This window comes from Scyliorhinus canicula, chromosome 15 (genome assembly GCF_902713615.1).
Source record: "Scyliorhinus canicula chromosome 15, sScyCan1.1, whole genome shotgun sequence".
NCBI lineage: Eukaryota > Metazoa > Chordata > Chondrichthyes > Carcharhiniformes > Scyliorhinidae > Scyliorhinus > Scyliorhinus canicula.
The window spans coordinates 90,169,993-90,190,921 of NC_052160.1; the positions used below are offsets into that span (position 1 = coordinate 90,169,993).

Genomic DNA, 20,929 nt, shown 5'->3' on the forward strand with positions numbered 1-20,929 from the left:
AAATAACAATGATCAGAATTAAGCAATGTTGGTCGAGTGATAAATATTGGCCAAGACACCAGGGAGAAATTTTTTTAAGCTGCAAAATTAGTGTAAGGAACAGTTGCTGCGAAGTTGTTACCCACAAAAGTCATCTGTAGTGTTGAGTATGCACAAAATCTTCCGTACTTGCTGTTCAATCTCGAGCGGATTTATCTACAAATTCTTCCCAACAGCTTGTTTAAAAGTGCTACAGTAAGGCTCGTGATACAAGCAGGCGAATATCCACGCATGTTCTTTCAAAACCCTTCCAACACCTTAACACCTCAACTCATTGAGCTGAATTGTGTAATGCTACATTGGAGTAACAGATTGCCAAAGGAGAAGTGCAAAGACTGGGTAATGTTGCCCCTGTCAAGCAAAGCACTTGTGCTGTGCAAGAGCACAAGTGGAATGAGCTAAATGTCGTTGCACAAGAAGATGACCCCCCCAGTTTAACTGGCAGCTGCAACCGATACATAGAACCTCGTATCCACAGTATATGTTCGTGCAGACTTCCATTTATCTAAAACTTTTCACGGACGCCAAGGAAGTTGCAGTGTAGGAATGTAATATAATATTAGAGACAGAGTCAATTTTGTATTACACAAAGATTAAAATCCTAGAGATACTTTTCTCAAAGAACACAATTTCATTTAATCCCAAAATGAATGCAGATTTTTAAATTCTCAAGCTTTAGTTGCAGGTTTTAAAATATCAGTGGAGTTATTGCTAACCATTGGTAACCAATCTGGGCTGATATTTCAGGCAACTGTTTAGAACATACACACACAGGGGATTGGTTAGTACAACTATGTGATCCCACATGACTTGTGTTGAAGTGTTAGGGCACCAGTTATTGTGACGAAGGAATCCTTGGACAGTGGTAGAGATGATCCTGCAGATCAAGAAAAAAAAAACTGGTGTTTGCATTTCTGTAGTGCCCATCGCTACTTTTACAGGCAATTAAATATTTTCAAAGAGTAGTCAAATGTCAGAAACATGGCAACCTATTTGAGTAAAGCAAGTTCCCACAACAGCAATGTAAAATGTTGGAGGGATGAACATTGGCCAAAATTCACCCGCTTGTCTTCAAACAGTGGTATAGGAGCTTTAATGTTTACCTGATCTTTTAACATCTCATCTGAGAGATGTGCCAAACTTGCAGTGCAGCACTTGCTCAATACCGAAGTTGGACTTGAATCCAGAAGCTCGTGACTAGAGGTGTGGATGCCACCAACCGAGCCACCATAGTCTCGAGGGGCAAAATGGACAATACTGGATTGGATGCTGGTTTTGTGCAACACCAGTTGAATATTCGGAGGCTGGTCTGATGTCATATTTTGCACGGCCACCCGATTGCTTAAAAATTTTTTTTTAAATTACATCTTTTATTTTCCTCATCTTCATTAATAACAACTAAAGAAAAAACACATGCAATAACAATTCCCCAAGCACCCCGTTAAACATACAGACCAAAACATCAACCTGTACATGCCAGGTTAAAAAAAAAGGTGCCATCCATAAACAGTGTAACCAAATACTTTTTTAAAAATAAATTTAGAGTACCCAATTATTTTTTCCAATTAAGGGGCAATTTAGCGTGGCCAATCCTCCTATCCTGCACATCTTTGGGTTGTGGGGGCGAAACCCACGCAGACACTTGGAGAATGTGCAAACTCAACACAGACAGTGACCCAGGGCCGGGATTCGAACCCAGGTCCTCAGCGCCGTAGGCATCAATGCTAACCAATGTAGCGTAACCAAATACAACAATACTGTCAACCCCCACTTTCTCCTCTTCCCCCCCCCCCCACCCACAATGTTCGGTGGCAACCAATTCTCAGAAGTGCATAATAAACAGCCCCCATGAATTGTGAAACCCTTCCTTCATCCGTGTCAGCTGAGACTTCACCTTCCCACGAGTCAAAGGAATTCAAGCAGGTGCTCCCCTTCCATCCCCCCCTGACCCAGTGTCATAATGATTTCTACAGTAGCAGTTTGTGCAAGGGCAGCTGCTTAGCACCAAAGCACATCAAAATTCTTGCGCACTAAAATAACATTACACTTTATAATCATGGTTTTGTTCAGTGTCATTTATCCTATGTGGACATCAACTCAAGATAAAACTCAGATGTGCACAGGTTTAACAATGAATGGTGGTGTATCAACATTATTAAATGCCTGCAGCTTGAAACTAACCTCCTCCCTTCCATTTCACAGCCTAGTTTAAAGTTCTGGAATAGGTTGAAGACTGCAAGATCATCTCCAGGCTTATATAAGCAATAACTCTTCAGGACTTCACGGACATAATCAATCACATGTGTCTCATTCACTTCAAAAAGGTTTAATACTGGAGTCCAAATCAGCAATATGACTCTGGCATTTTGATATCATATTTTTTAAACTTGCATTCCTTTCAAATTTAGACATTGACAGAGTCAGGCAGAATAGTTTTAAGCAAATGTAAGAGTAGACGGTGGGTTTAATCTTATAATCCATAGATCATCAGATCCACAAAATCATACAGGAGTAATGACCATTATAAAGTCTTTAGTCTAGCCTGGAGGAACCCAGTTCACCAGCACCAGTGGCTGAAATTGTAACCAAATGGCCAGGCTTTCAGGACCCCTCACCAGTCCCTGGCTGCAGTCAGGAGCCTTTGCTGCAACTTCAGAAGTTGGTGAGTGATTCAACATTGTCTCAGGAGGCTGGAAGTAGAGGGTGCCCGCAGGTTCTTCAGCTCCCAATTTTAATCCTACCCAAGCAACAGGTTAAAATAGCAGCCAAACATATTGCTCGCTGTGTTCTCGCCCGCCACTGTTTTAGGATCTGGGATAGGTGCCCATCACAGGCAAGCTTGATATTTGAAAACAATCATGAGACAATTATAACTCCTCCATAGAATCTCTACACTACGGAATGAGGCCATTCGGCACATCGCGTCTGCACCCTACCGAGCCCCCCGCCCCCATAACCCTACATTGCTGGACATTAAGGGGAAATTTAGCGTGGTCAATCCACCTAACTTGCACATCTTTGGACCGTGGAAGGAAAACAGAACCAGGAGGAAACCCACGCAGGCAATGGGAGAATGTGCAAACTCCAACGACCCACGGCTGGAATTGAATCTGGGTCAAACTCCTGACAGACCCAAATGTGAAGTCGGGGGTGGGGTGAGCAGGGTGCAGCCTGAAGCAACCCAGGATGGTTGTGTCGGCTAGAGCAACTTCTGGAATTGACAAGGGAACCTTAGACCTTCCCCTTTCTGTCATTCCCTCTGAACCTCTCCATCCCCACGCACCTCAGACCACTTAATTCCAGTGGCAGGGACCATTCCCTCATGTTCCCAGCAGAAGGCCCAAAATCCCATTCCCATCCATTGCTCAGGTTGTGCTTCCTTCCAGGTGAAGGTTGGAGTTGAACCTTCAACATGGAAACAATGCCTGGGCATTAGAATCTTACCAGCTCTTAGACGGCACAATCAAGTGAGCCTCCTGCTCAACACTCAAGCTTTATGTTTAGATCCCATTTCAGCAGTTTAATCTATCCAAAATCTCCAAGCTCACAAAATTTAAATTAGTGGAATTAGTAACTGAACTAGGACTGGATTCTCAAGAGCCCAAGGTCTGCAGATAATCGCTGGGTTCAGTGTTTGGACATCCCTGCACTTAGGAATACGTACCCCCATTAGAGCGTCAGATGATGATCTTAAATCAGGTTGGAACTGAGTACAGTGATAACATCTGATCTGCAGTAAATCACAGGAGCCCCTGTTCTGTACATTCTTGCTGCACCAAGACTTTCATCGCTTAAAAGGAAAGGCACACAAAGGGTGAATGCATCATCCAATCAAAGTGCTAAATCAGAGTTATTTTTACAAACAGTTGGCCATGATTTATTTGGCCTGTAATATTATCTTGTATAAACAAAAACTACACTTGTTTCAATAAATACACTGCAGCGTTGCATGGGCAGTATTTGCCTTACAAGGCGCCATCTCAACTGGTTGATATCAGTTCTCAGATTAGCTTCAGAGGAACACCACAGCCGGTGCCTCGGGGGTAGTGGGAATCTTCCAAAAACAGCACAGCAGCAGGACCAGCAGCTGGGCTCCCTTAGGCACATGTTTATTGAGGGGCTTCAAGCAAGTCCCCTCTTAGTCCAATGGTGCATGTCATTTCTGAATAATTCTAGTCAAAACTCAACTGGTCCATACACTCCACATGAGCTTTCTCCCACCTTACAGGAAAATCTTTCTATTCCTTTCTCTCTCATGTGAGCACGCTGCACCAGTCTTATAGACTAGGAAAAGCCTGACCACCCCCTCCCACCTCTTGGCACCATTGACATTCTGGGCAGGGTAACATGGGCGATCATTATTAACCAGAAGCTCAATTGGACCCACCTCATCAGCAGAGGCTGGTTATTTTGTTAAATTGAAAGGTCAACAGTCTATTGGTGACTTAAACTACAGTGGAGATTAAAGGAAATACATGGCACGATAGGTGTGAATTTACATGGTCCATGAAGAAAACCCTGCACGCCCTACTTCAATCTTTCGTAAAAGTTTCTTTATAGAATACTCTATCACATCACCAACGTCTATGTTCAGAGTTGCAGGAGGAGTTCTGACTGCACTGAGGAAATAGTCAGAGCACTGGTTGATTGCAATTGTGACCATCAGAAAATAATTGGAGACAGTATCACCCTGTTTGAGAATATTCATGTGATGTGGGGCAGGGGCACTCACCACAATTTCATTTCTTCACCTTGATTTTTTTTCAGCCCAATTGCACAGAATCCCTAAAGTGCAGGAGGCCATTCAGCCCATCAAGTCTGCACCAACCCTCAGAAATAGCACTCTACCCAGGTCCACTCCCCCATCCTTTCCACTTAATCTGACCTGCACATCCCTGGACACGGAGGGGCCAATTTAGCATAGCCGATCCACCTAATCTGCACATCTTTAGACTGTGGGAGGAAATGGGAACACCCAGAGGAAACCCACACAAAACGCCTTCCCCCATCTTTCCTGAACATCTATCCAAGGAATAATTAATACCTAGTCCTACTCTTTTTTGAGCCAGAGCTCCATTCTCGGCGTGACATTATGTTCCCACGAAGCAATCTGTACTTTCACATATTAAAAGTAAACCAAAGTTAGACCTGGTTACATTCACTTTTACTCTGACCCCCCCAGCATTATACCATTTCTGATTTTAATACTCTCGCTCATCTCTCCCAAAGCATGTGCACCTTGTCTTTCCTCTCCAATATTACCTCCTGGTTCCCACACCCCTGCCAAGTTAGTTTAAACCCTCTGCGTGGCGATTGCCAGCACCATCACTGTTGGACAGCTAGAGAAACCACTGGGGCTTGACAGGACAAGTGACATTTGCTTATATAGCCTGTGGTAACCTGTACCTATCAGAGAGCTGTCTAAGTAGAGTGTGAATGGGCCAAATGGCCTCCTTCTGCGTTGCAACAATTCTGTGTAAAAGATGCAGTCAAAGTTTTGTGCAGACTTGAACTATAAATGTCATAAATTTAGAGGATTTGTCCGTGGTAATATGTAGGGGTAGGGATGAAAGACACCGGAAGAAGCAAAAAAGGTACTTTACATTAGGCAGATACATTAACCATCCTAGTCAAAAAGCAACACATCAATTTTCACATTCAAAACCCCCCCCCCAGTTATTTCTCCACTGTGGAGACAGTTAACTCCCATCTTTAAAACAAACTAACTCCCTTTGGTGTACCCTACAAAACAGCTGTTAAGCCATAGTCATACAGTACGGAAGAGGCCCTTCAGCCCATCGAGTCTGCACCGACACAATGATACTAAACCCAATCCACTTTCTAGTACTTTGACACTGCTCACAGCCTTGAATGTTGTGACATTAAGTGCTCAACGTGTATTTTCTAAAGGTGGTGAGGTTTCCCACCTCTTAATGATAATAATCGATTATTGTCACAAGTAAGCTTCAATTAAGTTACTCTAGTCGGCACAATACCAGCGCCTGTTCAGGGAACTGAACCTGCATTACAAGCCAGCTGTTTAGCCCACTGTGCAAAACCAACCCCATGGCTTCCCTATCCTACCAGGCAGTGCATTCCACCACCCTCTGGGTGAAAAACGTTTCCTCAAATCCCCTCTATAAGCCTCCTGTCCCTCACCTTAAATTATGTCCCCTCGTATTGACCCTACAACTAAGGGGAACAGCTGCTTCCTATTCACCCTGTCCATACCCCTCAATCTTATACACCTCAGTCAGGTTCCCCCCTTAACATTCTCTGCTCAAAAGAAAATGACCCAAGCTTATTCACCTTCTCTTCATAGCTCAAATGCTCCATCCCAGACGACATGCTGGTGAATCTCCTCTGCACCCTTGCTTCCCACACCATTAGCAAACTTTCTCCCAATCAGAAAGTGGCACATTCACTCCCCACTCCAGAGAGTTGGCCCTGTGACCTAGACTGAACGTCTAATTCATTACAGCTGGGGTTCTGCATCATTACAGTGTCATTCTCCAGGCAATTTTGCCTTCATTTAATTCTCAGTTATTTCCTTGGTCAGGAGCCTCATTTGGACACTTTACGCAACATTGTGAAAAGCAGTTCTCCCGATAGACAGCTGTTCTTTCCCAGTCATCGACTATTAATCTGCTTGTGGGATCTTGCTCTGTACAAGTTTGCTATGTTCACCATCACAAGTGACTGAAGTAAAAAAAAAAATTGTTCAATGTTTTAAGATATTTACTGTATAAATGCAAGTTACAAATTGTACTAAAAACAAATGCCTGCAAAGTACCACGTACGAATGGACTACACAGCAAGGTTTACAGTCTCATTGGAATTTGTGCATTTTAACATCAGTTTTGAAGTTAGTCCAATTAACATGCTTTAATCACCCAGCACAAAATGAAACCTTCCAGAACAAAATAGATCAATTTGTATCTTCACGTAGTTCTGCTTTCAGACCAATTGCTATGGCCATGATATTAAGAGGAGACTTTACCCAATTGTTTCTTATTCTTTCTTGAGATGTGGGAAACACTGGCAAGTCCAGTAGGTATTGTCCATCCCCAATTGCCCTTGAGAAGGTGGTGGTGAGCTGCCTTCTTGAATCACTGCAGTCCATGTGGTGTAGATACACCCACTTTGCTCTGAAGGAGGGGGTTCCAGGATTTTGGCTCAGTGACAGTGAAGGAACAGTGATATATTTCCGAGTCAGGATGGTGAGTGGTTTGGAGGAGAACTTACAGGTGGTGGCATTCCCATGAATCTGCTACTTTTGTCCTATGTGGTGGAGATCATGGGTTTGAAAGGTGTCTTGGTCAGTTGCTGCAGTGCATCTTATATATGACAGAAGTTCCTGCCACTGTGCATCAATGGTGGACAGTGAGTGAATGTTGAAGGTGGTGGATGAGTTGCCAGTCAGGCAGACTGCTTTGTCCTGGATGGTGTCAAGCTTCGAGTGTCGTTGAAGCTGTACCCATCCAGACAAGTGGAGAATATTCCGTCACACTTCTACCTTCTGGAAGGTGGTCAGGCTTTGAGGAGTCAGGAGGTGGGTTACTCTCCTCAGAATTCCCAGCCTTTGACCCTCTGTTGTAGCTAATGCATTTTGTATGGCTAGTCCAGTTCAGTTTCTGGTTAATGGTAACCCCCAGTATGTTGAAAACAGGGGATTCAGTGATGCCATTGAGAATAGTAAGAAGTCTTACAACACCAGGTTAAAGTCCAACATGTTTGTTTCAAACACTAGCTGTCAGAGCACTGCTCCTTCCTCAGGTGAAAGAAGATGTATGTTCCAGAAACATATATATAGACAAATTCAAAGATGCCAGACAATGCTTAGAATGCGAGCATTTGCAGGTAATTAAGTCTTTACAGATCCAGAGATAGGGGTAACCCCAGGTTAAAGAGGTGTGAATTGTCTCAAGCCAGGACAGTTGGTAGGATTTCGCAAGCCCAGGCCAGATGGTGGGGGATGAATGTAATGCGACACGAATCCAAGGTCCTGGTTGAGGCCGTACTCGCATGTGCGGAATTTGGCTATAAGTGTTTGCTCGGCGATTCTGCGTTGCGCACGTCCTGAAGGCCGCCTTGGAAAACGCTTACCCAGAGATCAGAGGCTGAATGCCCTTGACTGCTGAAGTGTTCCCCAGCTGGAAGGAAACATTCCTGGTGATTGTGCGGCCTCACCCGGGACCTGGGATTCATGCCGCATTACATTGGTGGAACCCAAGCTGAGCTGAGCAGGTTATTGCTGATAACACTAGGCAGTGATAACACTGTCAATATCACCTTCCAGTGCTTTGCTGGTGATCAAGAGTAAACTGATTGGGCAGTAATTGACCGGGTTGGACTTGTCCTGCTTTGTGTCCAGGACATACCTTGGCAATTTGTCACGTTGCCAGACAGATGCCAGTGTTGTCACTATACTGGATTAGCTTAGCTAAGAGCACGCCTCGTTCTGGAGCACAAGTCTTCAGTACTATTGCTGGAATGTTGTCTGGGCCCGTAGTCTTTACAGTATCCAATGCCTTCAGCCATTTCTTATGGCAGAGAAAATTGGCTGAAAACTCGAACGTGGTGCTGGAGTTTCCTGGAGAAGGCCGAAGTGGATCATCCACTCAGCACTTCTGGTTGAGCATTATTGAAAATGCTTCAGCCTGGTCTTTTGCACTGATATGTTGGGCGCCCCATCATTGTAGAAGGAGATATTTGTGGATCCTTCACCTGCTGTTAGTTTAATTGTCCACCACCATTCACAACTGATGTGGCAGGACTGCCGAGCTTAGATCTAATCCATTAGTTGTGGGATCACTAGCTCTGTCTACCGCTTGCTGCTTTCACTGCTTGCGTGCAAGTAGTCCTGTGTTGTAACTTCACCAGGTGGACCCCTCATTTTTAGGTGTGCCTGGTGATGCTCCTGGCCCTAGTGCTTTATTCATTGAACCAGGATTGATTCCCTGGCTTGGTGGGGGATATGCTAGGCCATGAGGTTACACAGATTGTGGTTGAGTACAATTCTGCTGCTGCTGCTGGTGGCCCAAACCATCTCCATGGTGCCCAATTTTGAGTTGCTAGATCTGTTCTGAATCTAGTAGTAGTCATCTCCAGCAAAGCACATATAATGTAAGCATGCCAGTGACAGCACTGCTGTGCTTTATTGGCAAGCATCTCGTTGGACTCTTCGATCCAAAACAGAAGCTCACTGGTTGGGTGAGAATTCCTACTGCTTTAAGTTTAGGAGTGAGGTAAATGTACAAGGTACACAATAGACCTGTGGCTCAGAATGGAACTGGGGCAGAGGTTGGAGCAAGTTGTGCTTCCACAGACCAGTTATTACCAGCTCCCTACTTCTAAAATTTCATTCAACTCTAGTCTTCAAAAAAAAAATCTTTTTAAATAGAATTACTAGGATTCTTAAAGATGTAATGCATGTATAAATCAAAAATTCTCACGACCATTGATTGCATTTTGTTTTGCCTGCCCAGTGAAACCTGCTTAGAAACATTCACTCTCCAACAAGAAATTATTAAAAGCTTACATCAACAAATGAAGTTAGTAGTCCTCAGAACTGGATGTTGTTGACTGTTTAAAACAATGGGTCACTTCATCTTTCTACAGATCTGATCACTATTAGTTTGTGCAACAAAACAAAAACACTGCACATAACGTCATGATGTAAATAGGAAAAGAAGGTTACTTTGTAATTGAACACAAGAATTGCGAGCAAGGTCAATCTACCCCAAATGGGATATAAAAAACAAATATGCTTGTGGCCCCATCTTTTAACACAGTGCAAAGGTCAGAACGTCGAGGATTTACTTTGTCAGCCTTTGAATTTCTAAAAGGCAATTTAACAGAATAAGTATCACTGGATTGATTATTCCTCCTCACTTGAGACACAGAGCAATCACAGCTTGTTCTTTATGGAGTAAAATATCACTTATTACCTGGAATTCCCATGATTTTTGACAACCCGTTGTTCAAATATGGCAATACAAAAGGTTAACAGGGGTGAGAGCAGTCATTGGCTGATGTAAAAGGCAAAGATTTCACTAAATGAGACATCATTATTTTTAGGCATACATCTATTGGATTCAAGCAACCATGAATTGGTATCCTAAACAAAGCACAAATTCAGAGCTCAAGTGTAATCTGGAAGCAAGCATTATTTATTCTTAAACCAGGAACCAAGGCCAGATCTCTTGCTATATTGCCAGATGTCTGCTCCATCAAGAGCCAGGCCCCTTTGAGTAAAGTCAGCTTGAGCTCACTTGACCGACCAACTCCACAGGCAGGACTGTTGAACCAAGGTGACTTGGGCAGGTTTCACTGTTGTGATTAACTGAATGAAAATTGTGTTCAATCCCATTAATGATGTGCTTTTCTTGAATCCAGGCAATGAATGTGGTAAGTATCTAATGAATTATATTGTCCATTTCTGTGTGCATGTTTGTGCATGGTTCTTTTTAAACCTGTCTTGCCCAGGCTGCTTTATAGATCACTTTCAAAGCCATTTTGCAAAGGATGTTGGCAAACTTCACTGACCCATTTAACTGGCTCCAAATTCCAACCTGTAAATTACTTGTTCAAATGTACTCCAATTTCATGTAGACTTATAGCTGTTCCCGGTGCTTTCCGTACATTTCAATTGGACTTAGCACTTCATAGTTGCAAAAGATACCAGATTAACCCAGGGTCACATATTTAAGATGGGGTGCAAAAACGTTGCAGGGTGCAAAAGGTTGCAAACAAACTGTCCCTGCTAGGATTGAAAAAGTCCATAACCTCCATTTGCCTCGAGGCATAAAAAGTTACCATGAGCCATTAACAGGTTCCAAGAATATCTTCAATTTAACCTGGGCTGGAAGAGGTCATTTCTGGGATCTTGTCTCTTTTACCTTTGTGCTGTGTTTGTAGGTAGGGGGAACTATTCCTTTTTAAACAATAAAACAACCCCAACTTTTATATCTCAAGTCCTTGAGGAGGAATAGGCTCAAGCAAATAAAAGTCAGAGCAGTAAAAACTTCTTAGATTAGTAAAGTGAATGGTCTGCAACAGGAGCTCAAATTGGTGATCTTTGACTAATTCTCAGAGGGATGTATAATTTGGTATTCGGAAAGGAGGAAGAAAACAATGGAAAATGCAACATTGATTGGATATAGAGAAGATAAAGATGGAACACTTTAAACTGTAATAGTAGGACAAAAAGGACAAATTTGAGCTGTCAAAATGCAGACACAGTTTTGGTACCCAGAGTTAATTAGTACAATTTATGGATTTGAGTCAGGTGATGTAGGCAAAACCCTTGGAACCACTTTTGAATAATAGATATATCTAATGAGAGACAATGCTTATTTTCAACAACTATATAGAAATGCTGGAATGTTGATGAATTTGGGGAGGGAACCACAAGCGGGATTTTAAGATACAAAGCCGGGATGTTCTTTCAGATTAGTGGCTCATGGACAATAGGCAAAATTACAATTTAGATCTGATGGGCTGCTGCCTCATCCTATAATACCTGGCTTTGGAATATACAAAGACTTTGTGCCCCATTAAAACAAGTATTAATGGAAAGGTCTACTAAATACTTACTTTATGTTTCAAAGTGAAGCCATTAAGACATCATCAGTGTATTCTTCAACTGCTCATCACTCCCAGTCCTCACTCACAATGCAACCCCTCTTCACTCTCACTCTGACCATTCCATCACCTCATTGCATTATCTCCACCTGGCTGTTTCCATTTTGTTTTGGTGTTGGACAACCACCTTCACCAGTTTGATCCAGTTGGAAATAAAGAGAGATGATTCCTTAACTGCTTTAATATATAAATATCCTCCTCCATTGCCTCCCCTCCAGTTCTAGTTGGCTATTAGTACTAATAAATTACTGTTTGACAGAGAACCAATGAGTTGCTCAGTAACATGAATTCCTCCTCTTGCTGGGGCAGGTTAGTTGATAATCAGCCAAAGAAGTTTCAGTTTAGTAAAATTCAATAATTGCATCTTCTGCTTAAAGCAGACATCATCTCTCACTAGAGTACGAGTTTAACCTAAAACTGATTCTAATAGAGCATAGATATCATATGCCCTTAACTACAAAATGTCTATGTAAAATAATACCATTATTTCTGATTTCCCTTTTAATGTAGGCCTTGTAACAAGTAAGTTTCTAACTGAACTGCTGTTAAATTGGCTTCCAAAAGTTAGACTTATTGAAGAGTACATGGAACTCTCTCTAAATTGACCCTAAACGAGCAATCTTGTGCTTAAGCAGTCAATAGGGATTGAAAGTATCACACTGGTATTGTGGGAGGTGCTCCACTAAGTATTGTGAATCTGGGCCTAGGAGTTTAGCACCCTTTAGTCAGCCACCCAAGATTAACCTTTTCAGCACAGATTAGAATTTGAACTAAAACCATCTTGGTTGCTATGACTTGCTTAATAGGCAGTTGATTTACCAGCCAAGTTACCTATTTAACAAATCTTCCCATTTTTGAGGCTTTGCTATGGTTTGATTGTACAGTACATAACAGTGCTACCTTCAATTGAATTTTCCTACATTCTGTACTAGATGTCCTTGCTGAAAAGCCCCTGTCAGTGTGGTGCAGTCCAGTCTCACGATTATAAGGTAACAGGCTTAAATGATCACTTGGAGCTGAGGTGCAGGAAGGAAAGCAGGATCTTAGCTGAACCCAGAGTGATAAATCTCTATAGTCGAGTGGCAAAACTTTGATCAGCTTGTGTGCTATAAGAATGATCCCAGGATTGAATTAACTGTAACCATTCTTGGGATTTGAATAGTGTTTTGCTTACATAATTTTTTAAAAATGCTCACTCTAGAGTGCATTGACTATAAGCAGGCGAGGTAAGATTTCATGTTTCCCCTGAATCCCAGCCTCCAATCATCTGCACTCTTTAAAATTTGGTGATGTGCAGTGGATTGACAAGGTATATATGGAGTGGATGCTTCCTCTTGTGGGGCAATCTAGGACAAAAGGTCATAGTTTTAGGATAAGGGATAGCAGATTTAAAACAGAGATGAGGAGAACTCACTTCTCTTACACGGTCGTGTATCTGTGGAATACATTACCCCAGAGTGCAGTGGATGCTGGGACTTTGAGTAAATTTAAGGAGGAGATAGGTTTTTAATTAGTCATGGGTTGAAGAGTTATGGGGAACGAGCATAAAAGTGGGGTTGAGGCCGAGAGGAGATCAGCCATGATCAAATTGAATGGCGGAGCAGGCTCGAGGGGCTGAATTGCCCAATCCTGCTAACAATTTGACTGTGCAGGAGGGAGGCTGAGAGAAGGGCTGAAGTTGCGGTGATTAAAATATGAAACAGAAAACGCTGGAAGCCACCATCCAGGTGAGCCAGCATCTGGAGAGAGGAATGGAGTTAATGTTTCAACTTCATGACCTTCCACCAGAACTGGGAGAAGCTTGAGATTTAACAGTTTATAAGCAAAGTGGTGTTGTAGGTGTTAGCTGCCCTCTATGGTGTGCATTGAGGCTATTTAGTGACCAGAACAGGATCATAAACACCATAGAATCCTGACAGTACAGAAGGAGGTAATTCGGCCCAACAGGTCTGCACTGACCCTCTGGAAGAGCACTCTACCTAGGCCCACGCCCTATCCCCGTCACCCGACCTAACCTTTGGACGCTAAGGGGCAATTTAGCATAGCCAATCCACCTAACCTGCAAATCTTTGGACTGTGGGAGGAAAACCACTCCGACACGGGGAGCATGTGCAACTCCACACAGACAATCGCCCAAGGCTGGAATCAAACACAGGCCCCTGGTGCTGTGTGGCAGCAATGCTAACCCCTGTGCCACCATGCTGTCTTGCATGTTCTCTGCATTCCAAAGTAAAAATAGTTCTTTATTCTAACTCGTATTATAACGTGAACCAGCCTCACTTCCCCTCCTCTTTTTGCCTTGATTTTGAAAGTCACTTTATCTCTCTTTTTACTACATGGGATGAAATTCTTCAGTTGTGGGAAATGGGACACTTTGCTGTTTTGAAAGCCCAGGTATTAGCACTCTCTGGTCATATAAAAGATATTTAGATTTAAAAAACTACCTCCAGATGCTTTAATATTGTGCACCAGTGTGACACTTATTTTCCCAAGCATACCACCAGTGTTGCCTCTCTGAAAGAAGTCTTACAACACCAGGTTAAAGTCCAACAGGTTTGATTCAAACACGAGCTTTCGGAGCGCAGCTCCTTCCTCAGGTGAAGGGATTCACCTGAGGAAGGAGCTGCGCTCCGAAAGCTCGTGTTTGAATCAAACCTGTTGGACTTTAACCTGGTGTTGTAAGACTTCTTACTGTGCTCACCCCAGTCCAACGCCGGCATCTCCACATCATGGCCTCTCTGAAAGAAATGGGCAGTAGATGTGTCCACTGAGGTGAGAATGCTTCACACTCATTTCACAAAGTGCACTTTACGATTTGCAGAGTGAGTGGGCGGACGCTTATCCTGTCAAGCGGGGCTGGATTCGATCTAAGTCTTAGGATGTCCAAACATCTCCACACGATGCACTTCCTTCGAAGCACCTTCACAGTAACTTCATTTGAAGCCTACTTGTGACAATAAGCGATTTTCATTTCATTTCACTTCTCTAAGCAACCGCTGAGCTTAAAAATATAGTAAGGGTTTAACACACATCAGTAACCTTGGAATATGGACCTTGCTAGTAATCCCTTTATCAGCCCGCCCCCTCCCCTCCCCCAGCACCTACCAGTCATGTGGTGTGAAGGCAATGATATTTGTGACAGTAAAGGATGCAAGATGAACCATAGAGTGCAGTTGCTATCCTTTAACCTGATTAATTCACTTATCCGAACTACAAACAGTATATTACAGTTGCTCATGCTGTATGCACCACACAATGAGCAATGAATGCAAATCATGTGAGTGTACAGCAAACTACTGCTGAAGGTGTCATTGAATTAAACTATGGCATCTGCTCTTAATTCTGGAATCTCCATGAAATACTCTGTGGATGTAGCACCAGCTCACATGCTTAAGCAGGTGGTTCTGCCATGCAAACAAGATGTAAGCCTGCATTGAAGGCTTAACTCGGTATGTCTTGAGGGCTTCTAGACCCATGTAATAACTAACATGCCACTTCATCGCTCACTGCACTGCTGCTGTCTGCCTTATTGCTACTCGGTTCCATGATGTGACTCGGTGTTGTTTTTTTGTTTTGTTGAGAGTAATGATTGGCTTAAATTGGATTTATTGCAAACACTAATGAAGAAGGGGAAAGGGATGACCAGTCGCTGCTGCTGTCATGTTGGAGACCATTTCAAAAAACAAATTACAAAACCGAGCAGTCACAGCATAGACGACTAATTAGAAAATAAGGTGTTAAAGAGGCTGTGTTGTCTTACAATGGAGGGCAAAGACCTCTAATCACCTGAGGTGCAGGAATTCACCAACATTCCACAGACAATAATTGTGTGGAGTGTTTTTTTAAAAGAGAGTTTAAATCTTGCAATTAGCAGAACATTTCTATTTGGGCCATTTTGTTGACCATCCACAGCTCTCCACACCACACCTTCCCATGTGATGGCGCAGGCTGAGGAGCAAAGTTCTGGTCATGCACAGATGGAATTCACTGGTCACTGAAAAATGTTAGAGAAGATCCCGAGATGATTATTTCCCCTCCCTCTCTGGCTCACAGTGAGATAGTTGAGGTCATGAATCGTATATTAGCCCTTACTCCATCAAAGACACATTCGTCTTTCCCCCTGTGCTGTAACTAACATTGATCAGCATAATTGAGTCTTATTTTTTAGAAAGGTGGAATTAAAGAAAACAATTTCTGATAGCTTGAATGGGATTGATTCTGTTGGGGTCTGGGTGATATGATGTAATTAAATTATATTGTCACGCAGGGGAAATGTGCACGGTAACTACCTTAGCTTCATGCAAGATAACATGGCTGCCTTAACCAGTCATTCCCATTCTCTGTGTTCTGAGACCTTTGCTTATTTTCACATTCACTGCCCATGGCTGCAATTTTCCAGCCATTCCTGTCAACGGCGATTTCCCCCCCCCCCCCCCCCCCCCCCCACTCCGTAGCGAGTTCCCCGAAGGTAGAGGGTGCGAACAATGGGACAACCTGTTGAAGGCGGCAGGACCGGACAATCCTGTCTCCGGCCAAGGGGCGGGCCGCTGCCGCAGAACACGCCCGGGGGGGGGGGGCACACGGAACTCCCACCACAAGCCTTGTATTCCCTTCATTTGTCTTCCCACGCGGCTCTGCTAATCCACCTTTCTATATTTTTGAAGGATCAAGCCTCAAAAGACAAGGCCCTGCAGAATATGGCTGCCATGTCTTCAGCACAGATTGTTTCAGCGACTGCAATGCAGAGTAAATTGGGAATAACACCCATCCCACAAGCTCCCTACCCAGCAGCAGCCAGGGTAAGTGTCTTTTAATTGCCTCCTGCTGTGTGTTGATGTCCAAGGAGCCAGGGATATAATGGGATAGCTGAAATCTTTTGTCTATCTCCTGATGACCACGGGGGGTATTTGTGGTGTCAGCTGAAGCTCTCACCTCTTTAGTCAGAAGGTTGTGGGTTCAAGCCCCACTCCACGGATTTGAACTCTAAATCTAGGCTGACACTTCACTGTGGTACTGAATGAGTGCAACACTGTTGGAAGTGCCATCATTTGTAGGAGATGATAAAACTGGCATTGTTTGCCTGTTATTCTGTTGCGGGTAGCAGGGTAGCATGGTGGTTAGCATAAATGCTTCACAGCTCCAGGGTCCCAGGTTCGATTCCCGGCTGGGTCACTGTCTGTGTGGAGTCTGCACGTCCTCCCCCTGTGTGCGTGGGTTTCCTCCGGGTGCTCCGGTTTCCTCCCACAGTCCAAAGATGTGCGGGTTAGGTGGATTGGCCATGATAAATTGCCCGTAGTGTCCTAATAAATGTAAGGTTAAGGGGGGGGGTTGTTGGGTTACGGGTATAGGGTGGATACGTGGATTTGAGTAGGGTGATCATTGCTCGGCACAACATTGAGGGCCGAAGGGCCTGTTCTGTGCTGTACTGTTCTATGTTCTATAATTTTCAATCTCCTACGGTCATCATAGGTAAGGGTAGCTTCTTATCTTCAATCCGCCCAAACCAATCCAGTGTGGATTTAATTGGCCATTGAACAGACATCTTTAAACCCACAGCGCAAGCACACCTATGACAACAAATAAATCATCGCAATGAATTTGTCTGGTAGCACTCTGCAATGGTTAGTGATCTATGACACAGCCCTAAACCTGTTCTAATAGGTTGTGCTGTAAACTGGTCATAGTCCTTCCTGAAGCCCAGCTGACCAAGACTATGAATATCAGAACCACGCAGATTAGCAAGAATTCAATGTCCAGGGCGTGCTGAGAGCTCACGGTTATAGGGGAGTGCGGCAGGATAGAGGCTGTAGGCATTGGTACTTCTGGGATGGGAAAGAGGTAAAGGATCTATCGGATTTCCGTTACTGCCCCGAGACATCTGACAAAGACTGAAGCTTCTCACTGGCTGGTTTTGCACCTGGTTGGTTGGCAACTCTAATGTCATCAAGAGAGAAATGGGAGAAACAATATTGTTATATATTTGTTGTTGCCGCAAAGAGAAAAAGAAGTAGAGGTGATACGCTTTAAGTCCGCTAAAACATAGTGCAGGGTTTATTAAGAGATATTGCTTCCATAGGGTAAGATGTTGAACTCCCCAAAGGCCCGCAAAATGCTCCGCTGACGTCGCTGCGTATCATGTGACATTTCACGAGCCAATAGTGTTACGTGAATACATAGCACCCCTCTCCTTTTACTCCTTTGGTGCCAATGACTTTTCTTTTTCTATTCATTACAATACATCATGCTATTGATACATATACATCAGTAAGACAAACTTTTTGAAGGATGTCTGTCTCGGCTCATTTAGGTAATATCCAATGTTCAGGAATTTGGCTCTTTAAGATCATGGAAGTGTCTTCCTGTTCACTTGTTGTGGTACTTGTGAAACTAATTCAGTTTCTGTCTCTGTTGGTACTGACAATTCTATAGTGACAGAATCAGTAGTTTCTGTAGTAATAGATCTCAGTTCTGTCATATCACTGTCCACACTCTCCGTTGTGAATATTTCTGGTGAAGACGCTGTATATTCACTTAATAACTGGTCAGTATGCGGACACCAAACCCATCCTTCATCTGTTTGGACTGTGTAAGATATCAAACCTATCTTGGCTGGTGTCCATTTATCACACATCGAATAATTTCTAGCAAAACAGGTTTTCCAAGGTTAAAAACTCTACTCTTCAACCTTTGCTTTCCTCAAACATTTGTGTTTGTTGCTATCGTCTGGCAATTTCCGAAGTCGTAGGTGATGTCAAGAGGTTGGGTTGCATTCTTGATTCCCTATTGAATAGTAGCATCGCCAGTGAGCTTTGCAATGTTAAATGCACAGAATTTCTACATGACATTAGAAAGTTGTCAACACATCTGGGTAAAGAACCTTGATCTCTCGATGCCTTTACTGCGTGTTTGAGTGATAACACAAAGCGTTCGGCCAACCCTTTGCATGCTGCATGATAAGGAGCAGATTTGATACTGCGGACACCAATCCCCTTCAAATAATCTTCAAACTCTGTTGATATAAATTGAGTCCCATTATCACTCGCAAGTTGTTCCAGCCTGCCAAATCTTACAAAAACCTCATCTAGCCTCTCAATTGTCTGTTTGGTTGTTGTGGACTTCATGATTGCAACTTCTGGCCACTTTGAGTGTGCTTCAACCATCACCAGGAACATACATCCCTCAATTCGGCCAGCATAGTCAATATGAATTCTCTGCCATGGTGGTGCAGGCTAATTCCATGGTTGCAAGTGTAGAGTATTCTTTAATGTAGTGCAGGGTTGGCGTGGTCCCAGCTTCTCCTCAATTTGGGCATCTAATCCTGCCACCAGAAGTAGCTACTCCCAACTCTTTCATCCTCACCACACCATGATGTCAAGGATTCTGTTTGATAGACACGTGGAATGATTACTGGACTACCCCATAACAGAACTTCACTTCGAACTGTCAAGTCAAGGTGCATAGTGATGCAGGGCTTGAGGTCTGCATTCTTTTGGTGCACATTTGTCAAAGTGTCTTTTTGGACCATGTCCATAACGTTCCCCATCACTGGATTGGCACCTTTTGTACTTGAGGTGAAGTTACCAGTATGTTTTTAACAGAAGAGAGGGCTGGTTTAGCTCACTGGGCTAAATCGCTGACTTTTAAAGCAGACCAAGCAGGCCTTGAGCACGGTTCGATTCCCGTACCAGCCTACCCGGACAGGCGCCGGAATGTGGCGACTAGGGGCTTTTCACAGTAACTTCATTGAAGCCTACTCGTGACAATAAGCAATTTTTCATTTCATTTTTCATATTAGATAATTACAAAGTTTTCTTCAGATTATTTTTGACTTCTTGATCTTGTTTGACTTGCAGCGGCAGTGTAGATAAAGTGTTCACATTTGCATACTGCTCTGACTTATGATACTGGATGTCATAGTCATCTGCCAACAAGTTTAAAGAGCATCTTTGCAATCAACTAGCTGTTAAAAAAGGAATAAATACCCTTATACGGCCCAAAGATTATAATTAAGGGTCAATGGTCAGTCAATACTGTAAAATGATGTCCATAAAGGAAATGGTGGAACTTTCTTATGCCGAAAATGATGCTCAGAGCTTCTTTTTATAGGTCGGCAGAGTTTAACTCAGCACTAGTTAATGTCCTAGAGGCAATGCTATTGGTCGTTCCTCTCCTGAGGGCATTATGTGTAAGGCAACTACACCAACTCCTTAGCGTGATGAAAGCAAGCTGTAGCCTCAGCTTTGGATTATAATGGACCAATAACTCCGACTACTTTAAATTTCCTTGATGTTTTGATGAGCATTTTCACTTTCTTTGGTCAGTGCCAAGCTTGTTTGATACAAAGCAAAGTGCGTAATAGCTTCAGCCTCATTGTTAGGCTAGGAACGAATTTGCCATAATAAATGAGCAATCCTAAAAATGATCTCAACAGGGTCAAATTCTGTGGGCTTGAAGCTTCTAGGATCTCGCCATCTTCTTTGGTTCTTATTGTAAACTGTCTTTCTCAATGAGATGACCCAGATAGTTAATAATAATCTTTTTTATTGTCACAAGTAGGCTTACGTTAACACTGCACAGAAAAGAGATAGGGAGGAAAGGGTGGCTAGGCAGAAGCTGGTCGACTCCATACTGGAGGTAGACCGTAAATACTCTGAGGCCCCGACCGTAGAGCTCCTGGCGGAGAGAAAAGAATTACAAAGGAACTTTGACCTGCTCTCCACCAGGAAAGCAGTACACCAACTCCGCCAGGCACGCGGGGCCCTGTACGAACACGGAGACAAAGCCAGCCGCCTGTTGGCACACCAGCTGAGAAAGCAGGCAGCCAGCAGGGAAATTGCGCAAATCAGAGGTACCAGAGGCACGTGGGAAACAGAACCAGAGAGGATTAACGAAACCTTCAAGGCCTTCTACCAAGAGCTATACACCTCGGAGCCCCCAACGGGGAAGGCTGGGATGAACCGGTTTCTTGATGGACTGGACATACCAGTCGTGGGAGAGGGCAGAAAACGGGATCTGGAAGCACCACTAGCACTGGGAGAGATCATGGAGAGCATTAGCTCCATGCAGACGGGGAAGGCGCCGGGACCGGACGGATTCCCGGCGGACTTCTACAAAAAATTCGCGACAGCGCTGGCCCCGCACCTGCGGGAGATGCTCACAGACTCGCTAGCTAGGGGCACACTGCCACCCACGTTAGCACAGGCCTCAATCTCGCTGATACCTAAGAAAGACAAAGACCCAACGG

The 20,929-nt window shown here is 43.6% G+C and overlaps 1 protein-coding gene and 1 long non-coding RNA gene across 11 annotated transcripts in view; one reads left to right on the forward strand and one right to left on the reverse strand.

Moving 5' to 3' along the window:
* LOC119978579 (transcriptional enhancer factor TEF-5-like) overlaps positions 1 to 20,929 on the forward strand; it is a 278,752-nt gene that overhangs the window by 221,108 nt on the left and 36,715 nt on the right. For 5 of the 10 annotated variants that reach the window (XM_038820339.1, XM_038820345.1, XM_038820344.1 and 2 more), the window contains one exon: positions 16,350 to 16,484. In XM_038820339.1, coding sequence (XP_038676267.1) covers positions 16,350 to 16,484 — 135 coding nt within the window. Of the gene's footprint in view, positions 1 to 10,437; positions 10,450 to 14,410; positions 14,963 to 16,349; positions 16,485 to 20,929 lie in introns of those variants that run through there. The other 5 variants (XM_038820338.1, XM_038820342.1, XM_038820341.1 and 2 more) reach the window with 2 other exon arrangements.
* On the reverse strand, positions 687 to 12,177 carry LOC119978582. The gene is made up of 3 exons (XR_005463495.1): positions 11,638 to 12,177; positions 3,704 to 3,829; positions 687 to 916 (listed from the first exon to the last, which is right to left on the reverse strand). It is a non-coding gene; the product is annotated as an uncharacterized LOC119978582 (long non-coding RNA).